Source organism: Centruroides sculpturatus, unplaced genomic scaffold (genome assembly GCF_000671375.1).
Source record: "Centruroides sculpturatus isolate CEXI.00-Female unplaced genomic scaffold, Cexi_2.0 scaffold45, whole genome shotgun sequence".
NCBI lineage: Eukaryota > Metazoa > Arthropoda > Arachnida > Scorpiones > Buthidae > Centruroides > Centruroides sculpturatus.
In genome coordinates, this window is record NW_019384310.1 from 174,184 (window position 1) to 196,965 (window position 22,782).

General features: G+C 29.5%; 1 protein-coding gene across 1 annotated transcript in view; it reads right to left on the reverse strand.

The window, feature by feature from the left end:
• Positions 1-22,782, reverse strand: part of LOC111621072 (nischarin-like) — a 42,582-nt gene that overhangs the window by 12,675 nt on the left and 7,125 nt on the right. The window contains exons 2-4 of the mRNA XM_023363133.1: positions 10,380-10,463; positions 8,342-8,521; positions 2,567-2,615 (exon numbers count right to left, since the gene is read on the reverse strand). Of these exons, the coding sequence (XP_023218901.1) occupies positions 2,567-2,615; positions 8,342-8,521; positions 10,380-10,463 (313 nt within the window). The remainder of the gene's footprint in view (positions 1-2,566; positions 2,616-8,341; positions 8,522-10,379; positions 10,464-22,782) is intronic.

Here is a 22,782-nt window from a genome sequence, read left to right on the forward strand (position 1 = left end):
CATCAATAGGTTCTTGGAAACTGTGACATTAAGCAAAACAGTATGTAACAAAACCAATTTTACCATAGGCTAAATGATATAAACAAGATGTAATTCAGTTAATACTATTATAATTGGATTGTGTTTGCAACCTCCAGCATTTATTTTTCACCTCAAAAAATCAGTTTTACTGTTTATAAGAAAATTAAACAACACTAACTGCAAATGATTACAAATGTATAGTTTCTCAACAAAGTTATAATGAGAGGACATGAAGTGAGTACTTGCTGTATTTATAGTATAATAGCAAAATTGCTATAAATATGATGTTTCATTCAAATTAGAATCTATGATAATCTGTCTAACCATTAAACAAAGACACATCTTTGCTATTTTTTATTCTGATCAGTTAAACTTGAAACAGAATATTATCAGTTTTTGGATATCTAGGACTAAGGATATGACAATGATAAAAATAAATAACAACAACACAAAGCCTGAATAGTATATATACTAAATTGCCAAACGATCGCCTAAATATCGGGCTACTTAAATGATTAGAATAAATCTAAAATTAAATTAAATTATTTATTTATTTATTAATTTTTAATTATTAATTTACTTACGAGATGGCACCTAATGCCTACCTCTTATGACAAATTGCTTTATTCTAATCATTTAAGTAGCCATATAATATAAATAACAACACTCAACGCCCGATTAGTATATATACTACATTGCCAAATGATCGCCTAAAATTAATTAACCATATAATAGCCCGATATTTAGGCGATCGTTTGGCAATTTAGTAGATAAAAATATTTAAATTTTTATAAAAGATACAGATTGCTTGAAAAAGTTTTGTTCTCTGCATCTTCTATTGGTCATAGCAAAATGCATCTTTCATCAATCAAAAGAGCATGAAAAATAAGGGAGAATAGGGTCTGAACAAAGTTTCTGCATCTAGTACTTTCCAAGCAAATATTAGAAAACAGTGAATGACAAAAATCTAACATTGTTTGATTATCTGTTATTTTTATTGATATTGTATAAAAAATTGTAAGTGTTTTATGGAAATGTCTCCTCTTTTGAGGCAACATTGTCCTTCCTTGAAGATCATTAAGCAATGATATAAACAATTTAAAAGTGGTGATTTTAGTGTGGAGGACAATCAGTGTTCAGATTAGCCAATGGAAACAGTGATGTCAGAAAATGTAGCTACTGTAGAGAAACTTTTGTGAGGATAGGTGTATTACCTACTGCAGATTCAAGAACAATTGCATATTAGTGCATCATACATTAATGACATTCTGCACAAGCACCTAGGATTTTAAGGAATGTTTGTTCACTAAGTGTTCCATTCACTGACAGAGAAGCAGAAGAATAACAGGTTAGAGTGGGGAAAAAAAAAGAAGGCTTAAACATCCAAGTCTGGGACATTCAAGGATGTTAGCAGTATTATAATGGATGATGAAACTTGTATTATTATAGTGTACCAACAAAATCTCAGAGCAAAGTTGGTTCTTTGAAGATGAAGCAACTCCAGTAGAAATCCAAAAATTATATTTGACAAAGAAATGAATGATTGCTGCACTCTAGAAAACATGGTATTGTGGAGAGAGTTGTACCATAAAAACAGCACAATTATTCGTTCTTAGTACACCCAACTTTTGATGAACAAAACATGTCTGCCAAAAGCCATTCAGTGACTCCATAACCTCCAAACAAGATCCTGGTTCCACATGGCTCTTTCACCACAATAACATTCCAGTGCAAATTAAAGGATACAGTTGTCTTTTTGGTCACATCTGGACTAACTGTTTTGGATTATAACTGTCCCATGACCTTGGCTTATTTCTAGAAGTAAAAAAAAAAAATCTCAAAGAACGGTGTTTTTCAGTGACAATGAACTTCTGGCAGTGTGTGATCAAGAATGTACTGATTTCTCAGAATAAAAGTGGAAGATGTGGTTTGATGACTGATTTCAGCATATGGCAAGATGCATCAAGCATGCAGGAGTGTTTTGAAAGGCTACAGATCAAGCCTTAGAGAACAAAACTGAGCAACCTATGTATCACGTGAAAAGAACTATTACTAGTGGCCTTTTCAAATAATTTTATTATAAAAAAATATTAAAGATTAATAATTTATGTGAATGACAAAATGCTATAAAAATGGTTTCTTTTCTGACTAATATCATTGTCTATCAGATATCTTAATAAATTATTAAATTATAATTAATTGGAATTAATATCTGTTTCAAATTTTTAGTACATTTTGTTAACTAAAATTAACTATTATTATTATAATTATTATTAAGGCAATTATTTATGAAAATATTTTAATATATGATTATTATTAAATGTAAAAATTTCTATAAATCAGTGATATAAATAACAAATGTGATGTACTATTATTAAATTAATACAATTAGAATGCTTTTATAAAAATCTTTCAAGTAACTCAATTTTCTCAAATTAGTTTCTTCTATTTAATGTTTTCTAAATACAAATTTTCAAAATTTAAGACGAGAAATAACTATCTGTAAAATAAAATTTATATTAAAATTACAATTAATAAATTTTACCTTCATAAAATAGTTTCTCTGCTAAACTTTCTGTGATGCCATGAATTTCCTAAAAATGTAAAATTAGAATGTATTTATTTATTTTATTTTACTTTCAAATAAATAAGGGTAAATCAGAATCATCTGCAAGTTCTTATCAACTTTTTTATAAATTACTTGCAAAGCAAACCTTTATGTAATTTTTTTTACATAGTTCCCTAGCTTCTCAACATAATTACTCCATTAGTCCATAAGCTTCTGAATTCTTGCAGAAAAAAGTTAAGCTGAGAGATAAGTCAGGTTTGCACCACTTCTTAGACATCAAGAGAATGTCATAATCTGTAAAAAAGTGACAACCTCTTAAAGCATCTAAAGATGCCAAAAAATAATAATCCAAGGAAGCAAAAACTTTGAAGTACTTCAAAGTTCTCTGGCTGCCTGATAATTCACATCGTTACATCACTATTAGGACAGTTGAAACTTTTTGGAAACTGGTATGAGATAGTGGATTATCCATCTTTTAGTCCCAATTTCAGTTCCTTGGACTATCTTGCTTTTGGCCCTCTTAAAAATGCTTTAAGTTGTCAACAATTTACTTCAGATCATTACATCCAAGAAACAGTGCATATCTGATTTGTCTCTCAGAGTAAAACTTTCTTTTCTGCAGGGATTCAGAAGCATGTGGAAAAATGGAGTAATTGTGTTAAGAAGCTGGGAAACTATAAAAAATGATGAAAAGGCTTGTTTTGCAATTACTTTGCAATAAAGTTTATGAGAACATTGCAGATAATTTCTGACTCAACCTCATATATAAAATTTAACTAAAATTATAAAAAATTAAAAACATTATGTATGTATATGCATTCAAGAAAGCAAAATAAACAACAAAAGTTATTTAATAAATTGCTTATAATCTTACTTATAAACCCACCCTGTAAAAATATCAATAAATTGCAATGAATTTACAAACTATAGTCAAACTTCCATTTACCTTCAAAATTTGTGTATAAATCTGGCACTAAATCAAATGAATTATATTGAAGGACTTCAGACAATAAGAAATATTTATAGTAATGAAATATGCATGCAAGTTTGTGTTTGGTGTTTGCAATTTACATGATTTAGTAATAGCAATGTAAAATTTCCCATTTAGTAATTCATGGTACAGAAAGGTTATTTATGGGGTTGATGCATTTGCAAATATACATTGGCAGTTTATAAGGATTGACTACTCAAGAGGACATTTTATTGAGATTTGGCTAAATACCTTTATAAATAATAAATCATCTTAGATAATGTAAGACAAAAATAATTGAAAACAGAATAACAAAAGTGGCAATTATCAATAAACTACTACTCAAATACCAAAAATTCAGCAAAATTTTTAATGAAAACTAACATTTTCAACCACTTTAATAACCTGATGATGATTGCTTAAACATTCTAGAACAGAAATTCAAACACAAAATTTATAAAAAATGATGGAATTGGCACTGATGCCTGCTGTGACGTTGAACATCATAGCATCTTTAAATGTGGAATATGCTCTAATTTAGACAAATTAAATATTTTTAACAAATATAAACTCATTTATATATGATCTTATTGAATTGTATTGAGTTTCACACCAAATGCTAAGGAAACAGCAAAAGCACAATCCCTTATATACAACACAGTTGACTATTTGGTTGTTGCTGTACTTGGAAAGTTCACAGACATCAGTATTAATATGAGGATATATTCTCCATAAAGAACACTTTGAGTTCTATAGCTATTTTACCATAATTTACAGAATTGTATACATGAATGCATTTTGTGTAATAAGAGTATAGATAATAAGTTGTAATAACAGCAAATCCAATGATCATTGCTATGAAGAATTTGTATATGATCAATATCAAATCTGACAGGAAAAGTAATTGCATTATTTTCAGTATAATTTAGTGGTAACAATGAATAATAAGAACAATTTTGTAGAATATGAGCAAAACAAATCATGTGCAAATCCTCTAGTTTTTCCATTACATATAATAGTTGTTTTATCACTAACAGACAGCTCAGTAAATAAATGATCCCAAATTTAATAAAACCAGAATAATGAAGTCAAATCGCATGAAATTTTTTCAAAATTCAAATATATATCCAATAAAGGACAAATATGAAGTTATACATTCCACTTCTAGCAATTTTAATTTCAAATGTTCCAGAGTTAGAGGTGAGTAGTTCTGGTCAAAATTGCTTTGAACTCTAAACTGTTAGAAACAATTCCACATCAACTGTTCTGGAACTACCAATGCATTCTTCATTTTGTACTTTCATGAATACAACTTTTAACAAAACAGTAAAGTCTTTATCTGGATTTGAACATAAAAGTAATTGACAATGTTTCATGACATACTGTTAGATAGAAGACAAAATAAAGAAAAACATATAATTGTAGTTTTGCTGTAATGCTGACAGTTTCACAGTTTTAGAATAAAAGCTCTTTTTTTTAAATGCACCCTCTAGAGGAGATCGATAACATTACTTAAACTGCCATTTCCCAGAATAAACTGGCATGCTGATTTTACCATAAGGAAATATGAGGCTCTGGACAGGTCCGAACCCTCACTAAAATTCGCGGAAAATAATTATTTTAGAGAAAAAATATATTAGTTAGAAATAGATTTTTATGATATGAAAACGCGACGTTAACTTGTAAACAATAGAAGAATGTAAGTCCGTCGACCATTTCCGGTTGGAGATCGAATTAAACTTCGATTTTGACCTCTCCTGCGCCCCCGAAAGGTTTCGAATTGTCATCAGGTGACAACGGGAGACCAATCGGAAAGGGGAATCTGAGAGAAAACGGATAAAACCCCGGAAATTCGAGGACACGACGGCTTCTTCTCCCGAAAATTCCAAGTGACGAACCTGTTGTTGTTGTGTGTGTGTCTCGCACCCATCTTCGTCTCCATCTCCCGACCTCGGATCGACATCTTTCCATCAACGGAAGTCGACCGCATCGTCCCGGAGTCGTCGAGACGTGATGGAATGGTTCATTCGCGAACAAGGGACACTCCTTCAAAATGGGACTATCTTGGAAAGGAGAGGAAGACCCAGAGGCCGCAGCCGCCGCAGAACTTCCAAGATCGCGGAAATCTTGTAAGCTTCTTTCGTGTTTAATAAACAGTTGTGTTGTTTGTAAACGAAGCATCTATCTCTGACTCAACTGCTTCCACATGTCGTTGATTGTTACCACTCGGCAATCCAAACGGCAAGGGAGACGATGACGATATATATTACATATTATCGTTCGTCGAAAGTTTTTTAAATTTCTCCCCCCCTCGGCCCCCACAGAAATATCTGATTTTGTGGTCTCCCCAGATAGACCGGCATGTCGGTTATTCTGCAAAAATACAGTAGAAGCATACTCATATATATAAAAATTGTACTGTACTTAAGTTTCATTTTGCATATTTTTAATTATATATAATCAATTTAAAACTTTTTGATAATATTTTGGTTGGCAAGTCTTATAATAATTTAGAAAATATTTGTCAAGATAATTGTCAAATGTAAAAACAAACTGGATATCAAAGCAATAAACAATCACTCAAATAACAAAAATCTATCATGGACACCAGAATTGGCCCAAGTTTGAAATATATAGCAGAAACCAGGTGGCTTTGAACATTGTTGAAAAGAGCAAAAGGATTCTATCGAACAGAGTCACCACCACAGTCCTATCAGCTTTTGCTATAGTTAATCGTGTGTTGTAAAAGGATACGTGCACCTATCTTATACATTATAGTGGGGAGAAGGTATGTCGCATGAGCTTGGAGAAACTAGAACTATATAAAACTAATAAGAAAAATACATCCATAAACTTTAAGGATAATGATGCCTTAACACAGGTTTGGAGGTCTTATTTTGAAATCTGTTAAATAATTTTCTTCTTTATAATTGCCTGCATGTTGGAAAAATTAAACCCTTGCCACTTTCTCTGAATAAAAATTTGAAATATATTTAAAAAATTATTTTCAAATTTATCTTTCCATTTATTTCTCCACTATGGATAATCTGTATGCAACATTTTTTATCTTACGGCCTTCCACCAAAAATAAATACATCATAGATGAGGAAACTAATGTAACTGTTTATAAAGCATTAAAAAAAAAAAAGTGATATCCTCAAAAACATACCTGTAAATCTTACAGATACAGTGGAACCTCGCTTAATGAGCAAAACAAATTGTAAAAAAATGACTCATTTAACGAGCGACATTTCACATAATGAGTGACAAGAAGAGGGGTAGTCCCAGACTGTGCACATGTTAATCAGTCTGTGTTTAGCACTCATTCCGCTAACATCTTAGTGTCGCTTGTGATCACACATTTTTCCAAACTTGTGTTCAGATATATTACATATAAACATAAACAACTATAGTCCTTTATATAATAAACAAGCCAAACAATATGCTGAATTCTTGGGCTATGTAAAGGCTATAATAATTAAATATTAGAAATTAAATAATTTGACTAGCAGTAGGCAGATATGCTGCCATCTTGTATTAAATTTAATGACTGATTCCAAATTAAATTTAGATTTTTTTTTTGTTTTCTGCAAATCAAATTTGCATTCCAGGTTGGTTCATTCCATACTAGAAGAAAAGATCATTATTCATGCTCCTTAACACTGTATAACAATGTAATAAGAAAATTATATACATTCCACATCTTCCTTAACAATGTATATTGTTAATGAAGGTTCCACTGTACAGAAACTGCCATCAATCATGTGTAGATCAATTGTTTTCAAATTATTGCTGTTTTATTTTAGAGATGTACAAGAAACACAACAAAGTATGAAGCCTTCATTCAACGACTACGTTTTACATTCATAATATATTTTTCTATGGAAAGTCGTGATATCAGGGACATCAAGTAATCATTCTGATGTCAAAAGCTGTAATAGTTTTGTCAAGAATTTTCATTATATACAGTTTTGGTATCAGCGACAATGTCATTTTTAATAAAATAATATTTCGGTTTTTCCTTCGCCACTTAGACTATGCCTATGACAACAAGTCTACCATGACATATTTTTAAGATAAAAAGTAGATCTTATGTACACAAAAGTTGGCCACCCCTGCTTTAAGGTTTACAGGTATATTTTGGGGAATTCATATCATTTGTGTTATATTTTTAGGTAAATTCAACCCTTAATGTAATTTTAAAGCTAAATTTCTGTCACAACCGATTATTTTAAGAAACTTGTGATCTTTTTAAAATTTTATATTATTATCCATTAAAGATTTGGCAGAAATGCTCATTTATTTATTTCAGTAAAAAATTTATTTTATATTATCACATAGTCATCTAGTTATCATCATATAATCATCATCATCTTAACAAAATTAGTAATAAATTTTTCCAAACCCTCATATTTCATACATATAAAGAATTATTTTTAAAAAATTATTTAAAAATTTTACACACCTGAACCATTTACGGTGTGATGATGCGAAACATCAGTAAACTTCAGTTTTGCATCATCACACCGTAAATGGTTCAGGTGTGTAAAATTTTTTAGTAATTCCGGTGTGATAAATGGTGAATTATTTGTAAAAAATTATTGCAATAATATAAAATTTCTTAGATTAATTAATTTAATAACTTTAATAATTTATTAAAATGCTTATTTTTTTATATTAGATTAACAATGTTTGTTTTACAAAGTTACTAAGCACTATTATACTGTAAAATTTGCACACATTTTATATATTTTAAGTAAATAAATAAAAAAATTGCTTACATATTTTGGAAAATGTAGAAATTCTGCCAGTAAATAAGGAATAACTTTAAACTGCTGTAACAATTTTTGTAAATATAGCTGAAGATCCATTTGACGACATTTTATGAATACCTCGGATTGATTTCCAAACAGTTTCTTTGGAGGTAATAAATTTTTATCTATGCCAAATTGACTTGTTAGCTGAAAAAAATTTATAACAACTATTTAATAAAAAGATATATCATTCAAGAATTTGTTTATTAAAGTATCTGTACAAATATAAACATGTCAAACCCAATAGTTAATATATTAAAGAAACTAACTCATATAAAATTACATTTCAATATATAAATATTTTATGCAATATTTAATAGAATAATAATAATTACAGAAGACAAACTGGATAAGAAGAATAAAACAAACAACAGCCTTTAATCCATCAATTAATTATAATTAGGTAAACTGAAAACTATCAGTTTTCAAATCTCATTTTTCTGTCTTTTGAGGTTTAAAACAGTTTTGAACAGTCAGCTATACGAAACTAAATATGTTATTTAATTATAACCAATTATAACCATTTAAATAAAACCAATTAAAATGCTGTTTACTTTAATAATTTATTTAATTTTTAATCTAAACTATTGTCAATTTTACATTGTACAATAACATTTCAAACAGAAAACTGCATTCTATCCGTTATTTTTATTTGCTTTAAATTAGATTGTTTTAGTATGGAATGGATCACTTTGATTCAACTAATTTAGGTTTTATAACCAATTTTTTACATACAATTATATATAATATAAAACTGATATTGTGATTGCAACAAGTCAAAATTTATTACTTACTTGTAATAAAATAGGATTGTTTATATTTATTTATTAAAGTTAGAATTTTACCACTTTAATTGGGATTTATTACAATCCTTTTTACCTAGAAGGCAGGTAGCAGAAACAAAATACTTTATTTTTGTGATAATTTTCCAATAATAAAATGGCATTCAAAATGAATATGATCTTATTAATTATAAAGATGGTTTGAATTAAATTTATTATCAAAACCAACTTACAAAATTTATCGCAAGTAGGCAATTCCATTAGAAAATCATAATCATATTTTAAACAGAAAATATTCAATAAATGAAAGATATGATGAAACTAAATAATTTTGGATATGTGTAATTATATGAAGATTATACAAAGATTTCACAACAAAAATTAATTTCTGATTGTCAATTTTTATCACATTGATTAATAACGTAAATAATGGTAGAAACAGACATAAGGCAAAATAATCCTCAAACATTTTCTTGCAGATTTGTTTTTTAAATAGTTTATATATTTTACTAAAACACCTTATATTAATTGACAATGTGTCCATTTTCTTCTCTTCTTTAAAATGTTTTATCAAATTTAACAAATTTCACAATAATAAAAAGCAATTTGCATCAACTCTAACTTTTACATTATAATAATTTTGGTAAAAATATTCTATCGTGATAGAAAGTGGAATAATTCTCTGCTAAACAGGCTACATAAACAAATGAACTTTTCTTGATACTCCATTATTGAATTTAAATCTATATATCCTTAATAATAATAATACGTAAGAACAAGTTCATGCAATTTAGTTATGATTCCAATCATATTAAACTTAATACAAAATTATTCTAATATAAATAGGTGTAAGAGATATCAAATAATAAAGTTGGAAAAATTGCAACCATTGGACAACCAATCTGAATATTCAATATTATAATCGTCAACAAATTTTGAATATTTAAGGTTATCTCGTCAACACTGGTCTGGTTTTCTAATAGCCAGCAATTGAAAATCTACCACTGGAATGTTGCCAATTTTCCATCGTTGATAATTTCATATTTAATTTACAAAGTTAATGGCTACTTCCTAGGTTTAAATTGTTTTAAATTGTTGGCCTTTTTATAAATCATTATTAAAATTCCTAACTCATACTTGTAAAATAATTAATAAACTAATTAAAAAGTTATTTGACGATAAGGATAAAAATTGAATTAATTAAAAAAACAAATTAATCTTACCTTATCATGTAGTTCATGAAATTCACTGTAACGATGGTTAACTCTCCAATGAAATGTCTGTAGAGTAACTTCAATTTCATAGAGCTATAAAAAGTATATTTAAATATGATTTGCTCTCTAATACTCACACCTTGACACAAAAACCTTTAAACATGCAGCCTTTTTATAACATTTTTGGCCAGTTTGAATAGTCTTTCTCAAATTCGATTTTTCTGTTCCTGAAGAAAGCCATTCAAACTGGCTGAAAACATTATAAAAAGACTGCATGTTTAAAGGTTTTTGTGTTGAGGTGTGAGTATATGATTTGCTTTAAAATATTTTTATTTTATTACATCCAAGTAGAAAATATTTGTTAGAAGGATAAAGCATTATTAAAAATATTTTCAATATAAATCAATTAGCTTAAATATTTAATTGTGGAATTGTATTACAGAGAATTGTATTCAAGTTGTATTTGTGTTAATTTTTATTTGAACTTGTGTATGTGCAAAATTTCAAAATAACTTAATAAGAAATGATAACACTTTTTAGCATAAAAACTTGCAATTAATGATACAAGCATTTGAAAAGATTTATTCACAGAAAGAGCTGAAATTAACAAAATTTAAAGTTTCTACTGTAACTTGATTATCCAAAATGATTAAAAAAAATGTAGTATTGTACATATTATAGAATATAATAATACACAAAGATCAAACTCTCCATGTAACTGGAAAATCACCATTATCTGTCAATTATAGTACCATGAAACTAGGTTATATACATAGCATTATGTTAAATTTTGAGTAAATTAATTCACCTTTAAATACAGTAATTGCATTACAGTATTCATTTAACAGTAGTTTGGATAATAAAGTTAACTGAATAATTTGCAAAATAATATATTTAGTGTTGCAATTGGTAACAATGTTCTGAGTTGTAGTTGTTCTGGGTGGTGGTCTGATAAACTTAACCTTGTGTTGTTCTGATTTCCTCAGCACGCAGGAAACTAAATGTAAGAAAATGGTTGTGATAATGGAAAAGAAGTTAGAAGCCAAAACCTCTCAAAAACACTGCTCTTGAATATGGAGTAGTTACATGAACTGTTTGCAACTAGAAAAAAGAACAGGGCTCAAATTTAAGACTTTTGTATTTAAATGATCTTTAAGACCAGATTAGGTACTGTAATTGTACTATAGCAAAAAAGAAAAGAATGAATCCCTTGACGAAGCCTTTTACATATAGTTTACACAACAATGAAAACATGGCATGCTTCAGCATTTACTGAAAAAAGTTCTGTTGTGTAGCTTGTTGCCAACAATTATTTACATCTGTTTCAAGTTTATAATGCTGATAGGATTGGGTAGTGCTACAAGATGTTACCAGGCACCACACTGGCATCTAGAGTGAATGATGTAGCAACAGGTCACTTAAAAAGGAACATACAACATTGCTTTCTTGTTCAATGCATCTGGCAAACACAAGCTACTCCTCGTCATAGGAAAATTAGCTAGGCCAAGAGCACTTCAATACAAATTTGGACTCACTGCCAGTCAAACAGATTCTAGTTTCTGGTACAGAAATACATAAAACCCAATTCCCAGGAATCCTGAAAAATTTCTGAAAGTTCCTTTTCACAAGGAGAAGGTCAGACATTCACATCTCTGATTCAAACATAACTTGGTGAGCATGTAGCCCTAAACACAAACAGATTATGATTACTTGATAACTCTGGATATCTTCTATATTGAAGTTTATGACTATACAAAAATATATACATTTTCAAGTCTATCTTTTTATCCATTTAACACCAACCACAGAAGTAACAGTTAAAAACAGCTTGAAGAAAAACTTTATTAAAAAGACCAATAACAATAACTAAAAATTCACAAAGTTAAAAATGATATCAAAGGTCAGTCTTTTACTGGAGGATGTGACATTTTTACATTAAAAACAAAAGTACAATTTTCTCACCATATTTTCTCACTAGAAGGCCAGACCAGTCATAAATAAGCTAAGGACTTGATAGTATGGTGAGAAAATTGTACTTTTGTTTTTAATGTGAAAACGTCACATCCTCCAGTAAAAGACTGACCTTTGATAACGTTTTTAACTTTGTGAATTTTTAGTTATTGTCATTGGTCTTTTTAATGAAGTTTTTCTTCAAGCTGTTTGTAACTGTTACTTCTGTGGTTGGGTGTTAAATGGATAAAAAGACAGACTTGAAAATGTATATATTTTTGTATAGTCATAAACTTCAACAAACAGCTTAATTGCAAGCTTTAACAAACAGCAGAAGTGGATCCTATTATTTGGACCCACTTCTCAAGCATTTCCAAAAAAAAAAAAAAAAAAACAAGCCTCTGTAAACTGAGTGTTTAACTTTTAAGTCTTTAGTAGTTTCACTTTTCTTTGTAATGGCAATAGCCAAGTAGATAACAAGCTAGGCACAGGAGCTACTCTATATAGGCTCAAACCTTTGCAATTTTAGCATTATTATTACTATTATTATTCCTCACATTTAAAGCTTATAAAACAAGAGATTAAAAAACATGAAGTCATTTCCTGTTTAGCAAAAATGAAATCTTTGTAGATTTAACTGTTGTATGAGATTAAAATAAAATTTTTATTTCTTCACATTAATTTTTAGATAAGGTGGTATTGTTATATTTGAAGGTGTAACAAACATTGTCCATAATATTAACAACTAAAAAAACACTGCAACTATGAAACCCTATTTTCATATCAAACTGGTCTTTTTTGTCCATCTGCAGTAATGTCTGAAGCTTATTTGCTTGTGTTGTCATAGTATGTAACCATGAGCAAAAATATCTTTTTACAAGTATAAGCTTTATAATCTTTAAACATGCTTTCAAAAAGAAGAAAAGCTTTCCGAAAACTTAAAAGTCATTGAAAAGCTTCACTTCTTTTAAAAGACTCGAGACTTTTTAAAGCTAAACACTCAATTTTCAGAGGCCTGTTTTTTTGGAAATGCTTGAGAAGTGGATCCTATTATTTTGATAAAGAGCTATTTGTGTTTAGAATTATATGCTCACCAAGTTTCATTCAAATCGGATACCCGAATGTCTGGTCCTCTCCCTGTCAGAAAAAATGAACTCAAGACTCAGGAATTTTCCTAAAACTTGAAATATTTTGTACATATATTTGCAACTAACAACTATTTTCATTCTTGATGAAGTAAAATTTTCATATAAGCTGCTGTGTATGCTTTTCATAAGAGACTTTTCAGATGATTTGTCTGTGATGTTTATCATAGAATATTTTTAATATATCTCTATAAAAGTTTACTATTTCATTTATAACACACTATATATTTTTCAAAATATTGAGTGAAAAATCATCAGTTTGGCTATTTTTGATGGCATTTTGGCAACAAGAAAGAAAAAATCCTGAACTAAAATTTCCCAATTGGCAATGGTTGCCAATTAGGAAATTTTAGTTCAGGATTTTTTTTTAAGTCTCTACATAGTTGCCATTTTATAGGTCAAGTACTTTTAATCATTATTGAACCTTTGTATACTATATTGGTTTGAAGATGACATCTTAATCAAACATAAAATAATCTTTAAAAAAACTATTTGCAGAAAAAACAAGTTTTTATTTAGGAAAATCATACAAAATCTTTTTATAACATACTTTTCTCATAAAACGTTTTTAATTGTCTGTAATCAGGCAAAGAGAACAAATTGATTACTTTTAATTGACGATATTTGTTATCTTTGTCTGACAATGAAATTTCATTGAAAGTACTAGCAATTATAATTTTAATTTTTATATATTTTTGGATAGTTTTATTTTTAATTATTTGGAAAATTATCAAAAAGACAATTATATAAATAAAATTACAGATAAAGTAACTTTTCACTGATAGCCATTTGTTTTACTTTCCCGGCTGTTATGTATACAGTATATAACAAGGAAAAGTATTGAAATTATGTCAAATATGACCCAGATTTTTTGCAAATCTGGACATTGAGATCCCACGAACCCAAAAAAGTAAAAAAATAAAACATAATAAAATTTCATGTTCACTGGCATCAATTTCATTTAATGTATTTGGATGTAGAAATAATTAAAAACTAAAATTTGGCATAATAGCTTATGTATAAAGGGCGTTAATGCTATAACTAAACACCAACCGTATGCCGAAAATCTATCGGGCTAGTTTAAGGCTAATTACTAAATGAATTACGTAACCAATTTGGCTCTAGAGGTAAGCATTAGGCGTCATCTCTTATTAACATGTGTTAATATATATATTAACCCTATATATATATATATATATATATATATAGGGTTTAGCAATGTTGGCATTAATGCTATTAAGTTTTAGTGATTAAAGGTTGAGGAGGAGCAAGAGAGAGTCGTGCCATCACAGGATCGTGAGGATTAGACTTACTGAAGATTTTACTTGTTATCAGCATTTACAATATTTTATAAAACTCATCACTACCCTCAAAATAAGCATTTTGCCATTTTATAATAATTTATAATATAAAAGTTATTTTTCAAATAAAATCTCATAACAGCCAACAAAGTTACATAACTTGCTGNCTTTCAAATAAATAAGGGTAAATCAGAATCATCTGCAAGTTCTTATCAACTTTTTTATAAATTACTTGCAAAGCAAACCTTTATGTAATTTTTTTTACATAGTTCCCTAGCTTCTCAACATAATTACTCCATTAGTCCATAAGCTTCTGAATTCTTGCAGAAAAAAGTTAAGCTGAGAGATAAGTCAGGTTTGCACCACTTCTTAGACATCAAGAGAATGTCATAATCTGTAAAAAAGTGACAACCTCTTAAAGCATCTAAAGATGCCAAAAAATAATAATCCAAGGAAGCAAAAACTTTGAAGTACTTCAAAGTTCTCTGGCTGCCTGATAATTCACATCGTTACATCACTATTAGGACAGTTGAAACTTTTTGGAAACTGGTATGAGATAGTGGATTATCCATCTTTTAGTCCCAATTTCAGTTCCTTGGACTATCTTGCTTTTGGCCCTCTTAAAAATGCTTTAAGTTGTCAACAATTTACTTCAGATCATTACATCCAAGAAACAGTGCATATCTGATTTGTCTCTCAGAGTAAAACTTTCTTTTCTGCAGGGATTCAGAAGCATGTGGAAAAATGGAGTAATTGTGTTAAGAAGCTGGGAAACTATAAAAAATGATGAAAAGGCTTGTTTTGCAATTACTTTGCAATAAAGTTTATGAGAACATTGCAGATAATTTCTGACTCAACCTCATATATAAAATTTAACTAAAATTATAAAAAATTAAAAACATTATGTATGTATATGCATTCAAGAAAGCAAAATAAACAACAAAAGTTATTTAATAAATTGCTTATAATCTTACTTATAAACCCACCCTGTAAAAATATCAATAAATTGCAATGAATTTACAAACTATAGTCAAACTTCCATTTACCTTCAAAATTTGTGTATAAATCTGGCACTAAATCAAATGAATTATATTGAAGGACTTCAGACAATAAGAAATATTTATAGTAATGAAATATGCATGCAAGTTTGTGTTTGGTGTTTGCAATTTACATGATTTAGTAATAGCAATGTAAAATTTCCCATTTAGTAATTCATGGTACAGAAAGGTTATTTATGGGGTTGATGCATTTGCAAATATACATTGGCAGTTTATAAGGATTGACTACTCAAGAGGACATTTTATTGAGATTTGGCTAAATACCTTTATAAATAATAAATCATCTTAGATAATGTAAGACAAAAATAATTGAAAACAGAATAACAAAAGTGGCAATTATCAATAAACTACTACTCAAATACCAAAAATTCAGCAAAATTTTTAATGAAAACTAACATTTTCAACCACTTTAATAACCTGATGATGATTGCTTAAACATTCTAGAACAGAAATTCAAACACAAAATTTATAAAAAATGATGGAATTGGCACTGATGCCTGCTGTGACGTTGAACATCATAGCATCTTTAAATGTGGAATATGCTCTAATTTAGACAAATTAAATATTTTTAACAAATATAAACTCATTTATATATGATCTTATTGAATTGTATTGAGTTTCACACCAAATGCTAAGGAAACAGCAAAAGCACAATCCCTTATATACAACACAGTTGACTATTTGGTTGTTGCTGTACTTGGAAAGTTCACAGACATCAGTATTAATATGAGGATATATTCTCCATAAAGAACACTTTGAGTTCTATAGCTATTTTACCATAATTTACAGAATTGTATACATGAATGCATTTTGTGTAATAAGAGTATAGATAATAAGTTGTAATAACAGCAAATCCAATGATCATTGCTATGAAGAATTTGTATATGATCAATATCAAATCTGACAGGAAAAGTAATTGCATTATTTTCAGTATAATTTAGTGGTAACAATGAATAATAAGAACAATTTTGTAGAATATGAGCAAAACAAATCATGTGCAAATCCTCTAGTTTTTCCATTACATATAATAGTTGTTTTATCACTAACAGACAGCTCAGTAAATAAATGATCCCAAATTTAATAAAACCAGAATAATGAAGTCAAATCGCATGAAATTTTTTCAAAATTCAAATATATATCCAATAAAGGACAAATATGAAGTTATACATTCCACTTCTAGCAATTTTAATTTCAAATGTTCCAGAGTTAGAGGTGAGTAGTTCTGGTCAAAATTGCTTTGAACTCTAAACTGTTAGAAACAATTCCACATCAACTGTTCTGGAACTACCAATGCATTCTTCATTTTGTACTTTCATGAATACAACTTTTAACAAAACAGTAAAGTCTTTATCTGGATTTGAACATAAAAGTAATTGACAATGTTTCATGACATACTGTTAGATAGAAGACAAAATAAAGAAAAACATATAATTGTAGTTTTGCTGTAATGCTGACAGTTTCACAGTTTTAGAATAAAAGCTCTTTTTTTTAAATGCACCCTCTAGAGGAGATCGATAACATTACTTAAACTGCCATTTCCCAGAATAAACTGGCATGCTGATTTTACCATAAGGAAATATGAGGCTCTGGACAGGTCCGAACCCTCACTAAAATTCGCGGAAAATAATTATTTTAGAGAAAAAATATATTAGTTAGAAATAGATTTTTATGATATGAAAACGCGACGTTAACTTGTAAACAATAGAAGAATGTAAGTCCGTCGACCATTTCCGGTTGGAGATCGAATTAAACTTCGATTTCGACCTCCCCCGCGCCCCCGAAAGGTTTCGAATTGTCATCAGGTGACAACGGGAGACCAATCGGAAAGGGGAATCTGAGAGAAAACAGATAAAACCCCGGAAATTCGAGGACACGACGGCTTCTTCTCCCGAAAATTCCAAGTGACGAACCTGTTGTTGTTGTGTGTGTGTCTCGCACCCATCTTCGTCTCCATCTCCCGACCTCGGATCAACAACTTTCCATCAACGGAAGTCGACCGCATCGTCCCGGAGTCATCGAGGCGTGATGGAATGGTTCATTCGCGAACAAGGGACACTACTTCAAAATGGGACTATCTTGGAAAGGAGAGGAAGACCCAGAGACCGCAGCCGCCGCAGAACTTCCAAGATCGCGGAAATCTTGTAAGCTTCTTTCGTGTTTAATAAACAGTTGTGTTGTTTGTAAACGAAGCATCTATCTCTGACTCAACTGCTTCCACATGTCGTTGATTGTTACCACTCGGCAATCCAAACGGCAAGGGAGACGATGACGATATATATTACATATTATCGTTCGTCGAAAGTTTTTTAAATTTCTCCCCCCCCTCGGCCCCCACAGAAATATCTGATTTTGTGGTCTCCCCAGATAGACCGGCATGTCGGTTATTCTGCAAAAATACAGTAGAAGCATACTCATATATATAAAAATTGTACTGTACTTAAGTTTCATTTTGCATATTTTTAATTATATATAATCAATTTAAAACTTTTTGATAATATTTTGGTTGGCAAGTCTTATAATAATTTAGAAAATATTTGTCAAGATAATTGTCAAATGTAAAAACAAACTGGATATCAAAGCAATAAACAATCACTCAAATAACAAAAATCTATCATGGACACCAGAATTGGCCCAAGTTTGAAATATATAGCAGAAACCAGGTGGCTTTGAACATTGTTGAAAAGAGCAAAAGGATTCTATCGAACAGAGTCACCACCACAGTCCTATCAGCTTTTGCTATAGTTAATCGTGTGTTGTAAAAGGATACGTGCACCTATCTTATACATTATAGTGGGGAGAAGGTATGTCGCATGAGCTTGGAGAAACTAGAACTATATAAAACTAATAAGAAAAATACATCCATAAACTTTAAGGATAATGATGCCTTAACACAGGTTTGGAGGTCTTATTTTGAAATCTGTTAAATAATTTTCTTCTTTATAATTGCCTGCATGTTGGAAAAATTAAACCCTTGCCACTTTCTCTGAATAAAAATTTGAAATATATTTAAAAAATTATTTTCAAATTTATCTTTCCATTTATTTCTCCACTATGGATAATCTGTATGCAACATTTTTTATCTTACGGCCTTCCACCAAAAATAAATACATCATAGATGAGGAAACTAATGTAACTGTTTATAAAGCATTAAAAAAAAAAAAGTGATATCCTCAAAAACATACCTGTAAATCTTACAGATACAGTGGAACCTCGCTTAATGAGCAAAACAAATTGTAAAAAAATGACTCACTTAATGAGTGAGGAGAAGGGAAGTCCTGGATTGTGCACATGCTCCATCAGTCTGTGTTTAGCACTCATTCCGCTAACATCTTAGTGTCGCTTGTGATCACACATTTTTCCAAACTTGTGTTCAGATATATTACATATAAACATAAACAACTATAGTCCTTTATATAATAAACAAGCCAAACAATATGCCAAATTCTTGGGCTATGTAAAGGCTATAATAATTAAATATTAGAAATTAAATAATTTGACTAGCAGTAGGCAGATATGCTGCCATCTTGTATTAAATTTAATGACTGATTCCAAATTAAATTTAGATTTTTTTTTTTTTTTTGTTTTCTGCAAATCGAATTTGCATTCCAGGTTGGTTCATTCCATACTAGAAGAAAAGATCATTATTCATGCTCCTTAACACTGTATAACAATGTAATAAGAAAATTATATACATTCCACATCTTCCTTAACAATGTATATTGTTAATGAAGGTTCCACTGTACAGAAACTGCCATCAATCATGTGTAGATCAATTGTTTTCAAATTATTGCTGTTTTATTTTAGAGATGTACAAGAAACACAACAAAGTATGAAGCCTTCATTCAACGACTACGTTTTACATTCATAATATATTTTTCTATGGAAAGTCGTGATATCAGGGACATCAAGTAATCATTCTGATGTCAAAAGCTGTAATAGTTTTGTCAAGAATTTTCATTATATACAGTTTTGGTATCAGCGACAATGTCATTTTTAATAAAATAATATTTCGGTTTTTCCTTCGCCACTTAGACTATGCCTATGACAACAAGTCTACCATGACATATTTTTAAGATAAAAAGTAGATCTTATGTACACAAAAGTTGGCCACCCCTGCTTTAAGGTTTACAGGTATATTTTGGGGAATTCATATCATTTGTGTTATATTTTTAGGTAAATTCAACCCTTAATGTAATTTTAAAGCTAAATTTCTGTCACAACCGATTATTTTAAGAAACTTGTGATCTTTTTAAAATTTTATATTATTATCCATTAAAGATTTGGCAGAAATGCTCATTTATTTATTTCAGTAAAAAATTTATTTTATATTATCACATAGTCATCTAGTTATCATCATATAATCATCATCATCTTAACAAAATTAGTAATAAATTTTTCCAAACCCTCATATTTCATACATATAAAGAATTATTTTTAAAAAATTATTTAAAAATTTTACACACCTGAACCATTTACGGTGTGATGATGCGAAACATCAGTAAACTTCAGTTTTGCATCATCACACCGTAAATGGTTCAGGTGTGTAAAATTTTTTATCTAACTATTCTTCGTTCTTCTTTCTCTATGTAGTTCGTAAATAGTGATAGTCTTAGTTTTAAGCTGAATTGTGTAATAATTAATTGTCACAAGAAAATCGAGCAAGAGAGAGGAAATAGTGTAAATACATTTTTGTTCTCTATAATGGGAAGACTGATATCTGTTCCTTGATTTCGATTAATAAATGCAATTCGACTGGTATTTGCCTTATCTCATTTGTAATGCATTTCTCACCTTTCATATATACATACAAAGAAAAAAATAATACTAATATACAATACATAGTCATGTAGCACTACAAATTTAAGGAAGACTATCTGAATATGAACACCAAGTTTCCAACAAGTTTAATGATTTGGGACTACATGTCAGCTATTGGACCTGGAAATATATGTATTGTTAATGAGGCTGTAATAGCAAAAGCGTATGAGGAAATCTTAGAATCATTTCTGATTTCAGCAACAAAAGACCACTTTGGTGATGCTGATGTTGTTTTTCAGGATGATAAAGCCACATGCTATTGAGCCAAATGAAATAAAGAACTTTAAGTCTAAGGGCCTAAAAACAGCCCAGATTTGAATCCTATTGAAAATTTATGGGCAAAGTTGAAACTGATAGTTGATGAAAGGGCACCAACTAATAAAGATAAAATTAAAGAAGCCGTTAAAATTAGCCAGAGTAAAATAACTTCAGAAACCTTCAATAAATTAATTTCGACAGTGCAGTGATGCATAAAAGCTATAATAAGACCAAGAGGAAGACCAAAAAAATATTAAATTATCTTATTTTCCATGCAATCCTTTTACTATTATTGTTGTTTAAATACTTTTTTCCAATACTGCTTTATGTAAAAACTTTTTGAGAAATGGTTTGGTTTATTCATTTGAAATTACTTAATAACTCAATGAACAAAATGTGTATTTTTGTTTGAACATTACATTTTTATTTTCTTGTAAAATAAGCTCAAACTAAATGGTTTTATTTTTTTACATCATGTTCAAACACTTCTTGCCAGGGGTTGTATATTAATTAACATTAACTGGACATTAAGGAGTTAATTATTTCATATTCTTAATGAAATTATATTTCTTCTCATAGAAATTACATTAAATGATATGTTCAAGTTTTACTAAATATATAATTAATGTTGCTGCAGCCATAAAAGACTTTTTGATAAAACAATTTCATATAATAAGCATATGTGAGGATCCAACCAGACTTTCAGTATGTTTGTATCATTATCTCCTAACATCACATCGTAGCTATACTTTTGTTAAATAACTGTCAACTTTTATGCCTGGGAACAAAACATCTGTTAAGTTCTCAGGCCTGACAATGAAGCTTTCTCATCACCTCTCGACCTCATATTTCAATTTCAACAGTACACCATATAGAACAGAACAACAAAGTGCAACAGTCGCCGCCAGTTCTTCAATCAGACTACTTGATTTAGTTTTCCTGTGAAAGACTTTTATGTATAGCCTGTGCTCTTTTTTTGGATACCTCACCTAATATCTCATCTCGCCTAATATCCAGGATAAAGTTAGAACTATTGGAATTAGAACTGTCTTGCCGAACTTTCTGTCTTACCAATTGGCTACTGATCAAGATATCATAAAAGGTATTTATCGCCACATGTATTTACTGTAAACTCTCTCTCTTGGAAATCGTGGAACATTAATGTCTGGTTTATATATCTAATATCCCTGGAACCAATGTATCTAAAATCTAGTATCGTTACGATCAAAATGTTGTATGTCCTGTATGGCCTATCGTTACCCATTAAATAGTTGTTACTGTTAAGACAAAAAATGAAGCATTACCTTTTGTTTTTCTTTTGTTCTTTTATTACTTAACTTTACTGACTAGCGGAACTTATTTACAACATTTCAAATTGACGAACCTCTGACGACAGAACACTTTTGCCAGTGTTGCCAGATATAGCTGTACAATAATTAACAATATAAATGTACAATAATTAACACGCCTCCTTACATTTATATTGTAACACAAAATAGTTAAACACAAGAAAAGTAACATCCAAGTTGACAGCACTATTAATTAACAAATTATCTTAATCTCACACATCTTATCATCTTATATTCTATTCTTTTACATTTAGCATCTCTCTATATTTAATGAATTTGACATTTCCTAATGCCTTGGTAAAAATATCAGCAATATTATTTTCTTACACTAATTTTACAATTTCAAATTTTCCTTTCTTAACATTCTCATTTACATTAGACTTTTCCAGTTTTAAATTTAATTCCATAGGTGTTTTATACAATTTGAATTTTCAATATTATAACGTTTAGCTAAAGACTCAATATAAGATTTCTGACTTAAGGTTAAAATATTATCTTGTACATAGTCATATTCAATATCAATACCAATGTAG